This window comes from Triticum aestivum, chromosome 5A (assembly GCF_018294505.1).
Source record: "Triticum aestivum cultivar Chinese Spring chromosome 5A, IWGSC CS RefSeq v2.1, whole genome shotgun sequence".
In the NCBI taxonomy this organism is placed as follows: domain Eukaryota; kingdom Viridiplantae; phylum Streptophyta; class Magnoliopsida; order Poales; family Poaceae; genus Triticum; species Triticum aestivum.
In genome coordinates, this window is record NC_057806.1 from 702,469,920 (window position 1) to 702,478,791 (window position 8,872).

The following is an 8,872-nucleotide window of genomic DNA, read 5'->3' on the forward strand; positions in this document are numbered from 1 at the left end:
AAATATAATATTGTCAATTATTCAGAAGGTAGAAAAACATTCACTGATTACAGACACACAATGGAATGACATATGCTCCATTTATTTTATAGATTAGGATGCATATCTAGGAACTCAACCATGTCCTTCACTTGTGCACTGGTCTTCGGGGTAATTAACAAATGTCTGTCTTAGTAGTGGTTGTTCTCCCAGAACTGAGCCTGGAGATAGTCTATTGTGTTCTTTTCCACCTGAAATGCCTTGGCAAGAACATCATCTGATATTGGTGGGTCTGACCCAAACACTGCATTGGCAATTGTGATAGCCCCTGGGTTCTGGCTGCTTAGCGCGGCAATTGCAACAGCAGGCAGGTGGGGGTTGGGGTTGAATTGGAAGTGGATGAGCCCCACGGGGAAGACAAACACATCACCTTTGTTGAGCACCTTGGAGAAGAACTTGTTTTTGTTGGGGGCGGGCTGGTTGGATGTCACAAAGCCAACGTACAGTGTTCCCTCGAGCACCGTGAGGATCTCAGTGGCGCGAGGGTGCGTATGTGGTGGGTTTTGGCCCAAGGGAGCATAGTCGATGCGCGCAATTGATATGCCGAGGGTGTTCAGTCCAGCAATCTGCATGACGTTGATCAAAGTGACGTTGGATCCAACCTTGTTGGGCACCCTAGGCTTGTCGAGGTTGGCCGCCTTGAAGAAGTCATCTGCATTGACCTCCATCGGGTTCTTGCAAACAAACCCATTGACACGGACTGGGGGCAAAAGAGATGTACATGTAATCTCAGATTTTACATTGTTTCGACTCGCATATAATTACCAGAAATAGATTTCAACATATGTATTTGGTGAAAACATGATGACAAAACGGATAGTACCTGGTGAATTCATGTCGGCGACACAAAAGTCCTGGAGTGGGCTAGGATCAGAAGCAGTGGCCTGCCATGAGACTAACGCAAGAAGTGCAGCAAGGAGGAGAAAGGAAGAGGAGGATGCCATTTCGTTTTAGTGTCTTTGGCTCTTCTGTTCTCTCGTCTTCCTATTTCTGTTTGTGGCGTGAGTGACGATGGTTTGAACATGCAGGGGATGCATGTGTTTATATAGGCGCAGAACTCGTGAGTAATAGACAAAGTCAAGTGCAACCGATCAACAGATTGAAATGGTCTCCGGCTGCTGATTAAACTATTTTGCATAACTTTACAGGTTCCCTTTAAGACACGTTTTCCCTTCAAAGAAGCAATGTGAAACTCTCTCCTGAGTCGCCACAATGCATGCAGGGCTGGTTCCAGGAAAAGTCACCACCCGTCGCCATTTAGGAAATTATTTTGAAGATAAGAAACAGCGACAAGATAAACAAATGAAATTCCACTACTTTAATTAGATACAGTATCACATACTTGGTCAGAATCTGAACTGGTGGTCTGGTGTGTATGCACAAAGTTAGTTAAAGAGCAGTTGAGAAAAGCCAAGTCATGTAAGGCCATCAAATATTGTCACGTACTCATGCGTGGGCTTGATTCATGGGTGCCTGCATGACTTCTTAAGAGATATAAACTGACTACTACTCCTGTTCTTTCCAGAAGTTGATATAGAATAATGTGTGCAATCGAGGTTTTCAAACTATAAAATTATATATTTGCCTGTAGATTTGTCATGAAACCCAGCAACATAAGACGACACGACATATTGTGTGTGAAGAAGGAAGAAAGCGAGGCGCCTCGATCCACACATGAATCCACCTAATACATCTGCTATATTAGCAGCCCCTGTACGTTATCATCACGTCAAATCTGGTATTTACTTGGTTAGATGTCTCTCGAAGTGGTTGAGTATTTTCAGGAGGAAGCAGCGGCATTAGTGGAGGAAGTGCCCAACCAAAAGGAGAGCTGCCACAGAGGCCATGATGATGGAGAGCAGGAAATTTTCATATGATCTTAGCAAGACTAGTTAACATCTTGCAAGGACTTTTATCAACCTGTTCTATCCAGAAGTTATTATAAAATATATGCAATCTATCTTTTCAAACTATGACCACTAATATAAACAAAATATATATTTTCCAACAGATTTGTCATGAAATCCAGCAACATAAGACAACACGGTAGCTAGCGGATTGTGCCGACAAGGAAGACATCGACGTGCGTCGATCCATGCACGAATCCACCTAATACAATTGACATATGTAGCAGCCCTGTTATCATCACAGTAGTCAGATATGTATTTGCTTGGGCAAATTTCTCTTGCAGTAGTTGAGTATTTGCAGGAAGAGGTGACGACATTAATGGATCTGCCTAACCAAAAGGAGAGAGATGACGACCTTACTAAGAGTAGTTAGCATCCTCGTGCTAAATTTTTTATCATGACCAGTTCAGTGCATAAATCTAACAATCTCGGTTGGCTTCCTACCTAGGTTCATGACACCAAACCTCACCTGCCCCCTTTTGTTAGTGTAAACAGTGCATCCAGTTACTAGGCTGGGTGGCCACACATAAACTGATTAATTTGTCAGAGGTGCGCGTTGGTAGGTTTGTGAAGGAAAAGATCAAGATATTTCCATCAGACAAATAAAATGCTTCTATCACAAGCTTGTTACAAAGAGCCAACTCAGATAATAATCTGTTCTCGTATATTTATGCATACTGTCTATATATGTCGGACCTGGTTTCTGGAACCTGGTTTGGTGTGCCTAGTTTCTGAAATGTAGCAAAAATCATATTTCTAGTTCTAAATTTAAGAAGAAAAAATAACGATCATAAGTTCTTTTTAGAGAATTTGCCTCCTCATCAATTTCCATTAAACAAACGGCTAATCAAATTTACAAGAGATTGGAACCAAAAAGAAGCTGAAACAAGACATGCAGGAAAATAGAGCTATCAGCAACCAAAAGAGCAGGTTCACAGCGGAGGAGCAATAAACTAAATCTCACATGCACCAGAAAGGGAGTGACCACAAGAACAACTCTACTAAGAAACTTTTGCACATTCAAGTTTTCACACTACAATCCTGAGCACAACCGGGTTCCAACCATGGCCTCAAGCATACTCCTCCTGAATCACCAGATTGATCTTTAACACCCTTTCTTCAACCCTTCCCCCATCTCGTGTTTCTGCAAAATGCTCCAACTATTAGGCTCTAGAATACGACAACATGATCATCTAGGATTTTTTTTATTAAAGCAAGCCGAGTTCCTAGTTTCCATATTGTCCAATGAATTGTTGTCTCCCCCACAGATAACCAATTTCCACAAAGACACGGGAAAATAGTTATTCCACACACTAGACAATGGCGCCGGCAATAACAACGGCGACAACATGATCAATGGGGACGATGATGACCCTAACGATGGAGAATATGATTTGGAGGATGAGGAGGAAGGAAGCCTTGGCCCCGATGAGTATGACGCTTTCGAGCTACCCCTTGAGGTACCCCAGCTCAAAACTATGTGCAAGCGATTGGCTAGTACGACCAAAAGCATCAAAAAGAAGTCCCAACATCTCAAGACCGAAGAAGATGAGATAAACGACATATGGAACGAGCTCCTTAGGGCCGAGCAGGCCCGAGAACAAGCTCGAACAGACTGGTGCTAACAGATCTTACCCCATGGCAACTTGCTAGACTAGATGGATGCGGAGACCGAGGACAGCGCGCTTTCAAAACGTAACTGGGTTGAAAGCCTCGACCGTCCTCCCTAGTGCAGAGATCGACAAATAGGCACTGAAAAATATGCCTTCGAGGCGCATGGAGCCCGAGGTGGAGTCAATCCACCACGGACCACCATGAGATACAAACCCAAGGGGAAGTGGCCCTTAAGCTCCGAAACCCCACATCGACCAATCTACAAGTCTCGGCAATGCCCACCTGCTAGACAGACAGGATATTTTGCGTAGCTAGCAAAGAATGGCGATGTGCGCGACTACACTTGCGACTACACAACAGCGATGTCGGACGTACGCCACACGACTGCAAGTGTCTGAGGAGTTACACACCCTCGATACTTTACAGATGAGTTCATGCAACACCAGTTCCCTGCTAATCCCGTAATAGGAAGGGTGATGTAGCACAACAGTAAAAAGTATTTTCCTCAGTTAAGAACCAAGGTTTATCGAACCAGTAGAAGTCCACAAGCTAGCAAGATAAGCAGCACCTGCACACAAACAAAATAAATGCTTGCCCCCAACTTGGCAAGGGGGTTGTTAATCCCCTCGTCTTGCTAGTTACAAAGTTAAAAGCAAATAGCGATAGACAATGATATGTCAAATGGCAAAATAGTAGAGAGAGCAATAGAGCAACACAAATAATAATAGAGAATGGACCCGGGTGCCATAGGTTCACTAGTGACTTCTCTCTCGAAAGCAAGTAATGGCATAGTAAACAAATTATTGTTGGGCAACTGAAAAATAAATATCATTCATGGCATAATCTTGTATAGGCATCATGTGCATGACAATTAGACCATAATCCATCTGCATCTACTACTATTACCCCACTCCAAGAACGCTATCCAGCATGCATGTCACAGTGTTAAGTTGGCAAGAAATAGAGTAACGCAATAAGCAAGATGACCTGATGTAGCTCAACAGAAAGAAACGTAGCAATAAGATCAATCCCCGTTGTTTTATCCTTAGTAGCAACAACACATCATGTGCCTTTGCCCCCTTTTTGTCACTGGGCAAGATCACCGTGAGGTTGAACCTACTACTATGCACCACTCCCTCTGAAGAATTACCCGTCTATCTCGGCCAGGGAAGACAAATAACTCAAAAAGTACACATAGTTACTTAATCATACAACAAAGAAACTCCAATTCTATTCAATGAACAATCTGGTCATAAATCCACAAATCATCGGATCACAACAAAGACACCACAAGAATTACATCGGATTGATCTTAGAGGAGATCATTGTATTGAAGATCCAAGAGAGATAGAGAGAGAGAAGAAGTCATCTAGCTGCTACTATGGAACCGTAGATCCTGAAGTAACTACTCAGACATCAACATGGAGGCAGCAAGGTTTATGCAGATGGCCACCCCAACGGTCCCCCCCCCCCCATAGAGCTCCAAAACAGGGCTCTAGATGGGATCGGTTCGGAACAGAGACTTGCGGCGGCGATAAAATTCTCTTGTTTGTCTCTCTGAGGGTGTCGGGAATATTGGGAATTTATAGGACAAGAATTATGTCATACGGAGCTGCAGGGGGCCCACAAGCCTGGGTGGTGGACCAGGGGTTAGGCTGCACCCCCGGGCTTGTGGGCCCCTTGTCCATCTTCTAGTCAATTAGGTTGTCCACGCGTCATAACCAATGGCAGACATGACTAGGAAGAGAAATCCTCCTCCCTCCTCCCACGAGGTGACCGGGGGGACCCTCAATCCCACTGGCCCTCACCGCCGCTTGACGGTGCGGTCAGGCAAAGCCCAACCATCTCCGCCAGCGGTGGGGCCTCTGGCTCTTCTTGCCCATGCGGGGCTGGTGAGGGCTGGTGACATGAGCCAGAACATGGCGGGGGCCGTGTGCCACGGTAATATAGTGGATGGACGCTGTGCTCCAGCACCCTGCTGCCCAGTTGCCTGGCAGCTTGGTGGATGGGCGTGCCTGGGTGCTTGCGACGATGGTGATCTAGGCTTCTAGATCTAGATCCGGACGACACGGGTTACGGGCAGCTGCCCCCGTCATGGCCTCTGCTGGTGGTGGTGGAGGCGTAGCAGCAGTAGAACAAAGGGTGGCTGGTTAGCTTCGGTTGCTCCGACGGTGGACAACAGCGAGCTCGAAGGTGGGATCCCCGGTGAGCAGTTTTGGTCGATGCCGGCGTTTCACGGGGTTGTCCTCGCCGGTGGTCGGGTGTCGTTGGTGGTCTCGCGCGTTGAGCTATGCCGTCCGCCGAGGTGGGGCAGCACATGGGGTGCTCGGTGGGGAGGTTTGTGAGAGGGATGGCGGTGCAAGGTTGTGCTGGTCGTGGATGCGTACGTCCTCTCCCCTTCGTCCCCCTTTCCATGCCTGTGCGCGCTGCCATAGCTCCAGCGGTGTTCTAGGCAGGACATATGCTTCGGCCCCGTAGGTTGGGGGCTGCCTTTTGGACCAAAGCCGAAAACTTTGGCTGGTCTTGGAGGGGTTTGAATGTAGGGAGGCAGCCCTGGCGGTAGGAGGCGCGACATTCGTAGGCGGAGTGTGCGTCTCAGGTGCGAGCGGGCAGCCATGGCCACGCGGGTGGCTTGGTTGCGGGTGTTTAGCGGAGCTAGGGTGCGACGGAGGTGCGAACACTGGGGTGCATCACTTGCCCAATCCGTGTACTGGCCGATGGTGGCAGCATCTATTGACGGCGTATCCTTCATGTAGGCTTCGTCGCGGCGTTCTGGCTCCTTTAGTCATGCTCCGGATGAAAAGTTGATCTACATGATCGGGCGGTGGCGGCTATCAGTGGTCGTACCCTTCTGGGAGACACCATTTTGGAGTCCTGGCTTCATCGTTGTCGGTCACACCTCTTCATTGTGGTTCATGGTGGAGGTCTCCATCGGCTCCAAACGGCCTTTTTCGCATATGTGTAGTTAGTTTGGTAGTCGGTGGGGTGGTGTGTTAGTGCCTGACACCTTTGTATCTTGTCTTGCGTGTGTGTTGTGTGCAGTGGTGGCGTGTGTTTATATCGGTCTACACGGTTGTAATGCGGTGATGGTTGCTTTATATAATATAAAGCGGGGAACCCCTTTTTCGTCATAACCGATGGCAGACATTATAGTGCCGCAGATGTATTGCACACAAGCACTATATATGAGGAATTTCCCAACGTGTTCAACCAAACCAGCAAACTTACATTAAATTACTAGATAATCGTCTATTGTATCGGAGAAGGGGAAAAAGAACCCTGAATTTTCGTTCGTTATGGGAAATATGACACATAATAACCAAAATAGCATACGGCATCATATCAGAGTGATGAAAAAAGATATTGTTGATTATTCATAACATTGAAATACATTCATGGCTTACAGACACACAGCGGCATGACATATTGTCCATTTATTTTATAGATATAAGGATGCTCGAGATATTCAATCAAATCCTTGATTTATGCACTAATCCTCTGTGTAATCAACAAATGTCTGACTTAGTTGTGGTTGTTCTCCCAAAATTGAGCCTGGAGATAGTCTATTGTATTCTTTTCCACCTGAAATGCCTTGGCAAGAACATCATATGATATTGGTGGATCCGACCCAAACACTGCATTGGCAATTGTGATAGCCCCTGGGTTCTGGCTGCTGAGCGCGGCAATTGCAATAGCGGGCTGGTGGGGGTTGGGGTTGAATTGGAAGTGGATGAGCCCCACGGGGAAGACAAACACATCACCTTTGTTGAGCACCTTGGAGAAGAACTTGTTTCTGTTGGGGGCGGGCTGGTTGGATGTGACAAAGCCAACATACAATGTCCCCTCGAGCACCGTGAGGATCTCAGTGGCGCGAGGGTGCGTATGTGGTGGGTTCTGACCCAAGGGAGCATAGTCGATGCGTGCAATTGAGATGCCGAGGGTGTTGAGTCCAGCAATCTGCATGACGTTGATCAAAGTGACGTTGGATCCAACCTTGTTGGTCACCCTAGGCTTGTCGAGGTTGGCTGCCTTGAAGAAGTCGACTGCGTTAACTTCCATCGGGTTCTTGCAAACAAACCCATTGACACGCACTGGGTGCAGGGAGGAGATGTAACATTTAAGGTTAGATCTTACAAAGTCGTTTTCTTGGATATAATTTTCAGAATCTGATTGCAACATACGTATCTAGTGATAACATGACAGGAAACCATGAAGTGCGTAGTACGTGGTGAATGCAGGTCGGCGACGCAAAAGTCCTGGAGTGGGCTAGGATCAGAGGCAGTGGCCTGCCATGAGACCAGTGCAAGAAGAGCAGCAAAGAGAAGGATGGAAGAGGATGATGCCATTTGAGTTTAGTTTCTTGGGCTCTTCTTTTCTCTTGTGTTCCTCTTTGTGTTTGTTGCCTGAGTGATGCTTTGAGCATGCAGGGGTTGTATGTGTTTATATAGGCGCAGTGAGGCGTGTGCGAACTCGGGAGCAATAGACATAGTCAGGTGGAACCGACCAACAGATTGAAATGGTCTCGGGCTGCTGATTAAACTATTTTGCATAAATGTTTTCCCTTCAAATGAAGCAATGCAGCGTATACAGATAGATAAAGGAACTCTATGTGATGTACGACTGAGTAGTAACGATGATTGTATCTCCATTTAACCCGAGTCTCAACAATGCATGCAGGGCTAATTCCAGGGAAATTCACCACCCGTCGCCATTATTAATGAAGGAAAATATTTATAAACAAGAAATATCCAGCAAGAGAAACAAATGAATTCCACAAGTTTAATTATATATCTAAATATCCTGTGTTTCTATCATACTATCATATACCTGGTCATAGTCTGAACTGGTTCCCGCGAAATCAGTCAAAGAGAGCAGTTGAGAAAAGCCAAGTTATACAAGGCAAACAATTATTTTCTAGCTTGATGCCGACATAGACAAAGTTACCTACTCTTACGTGAGCCTGATACATGGGTGCATGACTACTAAAGACATATAGAGTGACTACTACTCCTGTTCGCTCCACAAGTTGATATAGTATTATGTGTGCTATCTAGCTTTTGGAACTACGAAATTATATATTTGCCAATAGATTTGTCATGAAATTCCAGCAACATAAGATGACAGAGTAGTAAACGGATTCGTAGCAGCCCCTGTTTGTTATCATCATGTCAATCCGATATTTACTTGGTCAGATGTCTCTCGAAGTGGTTGAGTACTTACAGGAAGAAGCAACGACATTAATGGACGAAGTACCAAACCAAAAGGAGAGATGATACAAATGCCATGACGATGGAGAGCAGGAAGTTTCCATA

General features: G+C 45.9%; 2 protein-coding genes across 2 annotated transcripts; both read right to left on the reverse strand.

The window, feature by feature from the left end:
* Positions 1-1,043, reverse strand: LOC123108527 (germin-like protein 8-11). Its single transcript, XM_044530304.1, has 2 exons — positions 863-1,043; positions 1-739 (listed from the first exon to the last, which is right to left on the reverse strand). Exons 1-2 carry the CDS (start codon positions 981-983, stop codon positions 171-173), a joined length of 690 nt encoding a protein of 229 aa, XP_044386239.1. The 5' UTR covers positions 984-1,043; the 3' UTR covers positions 1-170.
* Positions 1,044-7,082: 6,039 nt separating this feature from the next.
* On the reverse strand, positions 7,083-7,906 carry LOC123108528 (germin-like protein 8-5). The gene is made up of 2 exons (XM_044530305.1): positions 7,786-7,906; positions 7,083-7,651 (listed from the first exon to the last, which is right to left on the reverse strand). Exons 1-2 carry the CDS (start codon positions 7,904-7,906, stop codon positions 7,083-7,085), a joined length of 690 nt encoding a protein of 229 aa, XP_044386240.1.
* Between the last annotated feature and the right edge of the window lie 966 nt (positions 7,907-8,872).

Coding starts and splice junctions, on each gene's coding strand:
- LOC123108527 (XM_044530304.1), bottom strand. CDS start 983: ATGGCATCCTCCTCTTCCTTTCTCCTCCTTGCTGCACTTCTTGCGTTA. Junction 740..862: donor CGCCGACATGAATTCACCAG/GTACTATCCGTT, acceptor TTTTGCCCCCAG/TCCGTGTCAATGGGTTTGTT.
- LOC123108528 (XM_044530305.1), bottom strand. CDS start 7,906: ATGGCATCATCCTCTTCCATCCTTCTCTTTGCTGCTCTTCTTGCACTG. Junction 7,652..7,785: donor CGCCGACCTGCATTCACCAC/GTACTACGCACT, acceptor CCCTGCACCCAG/TGCGTGTCAATGGGTTTGTT.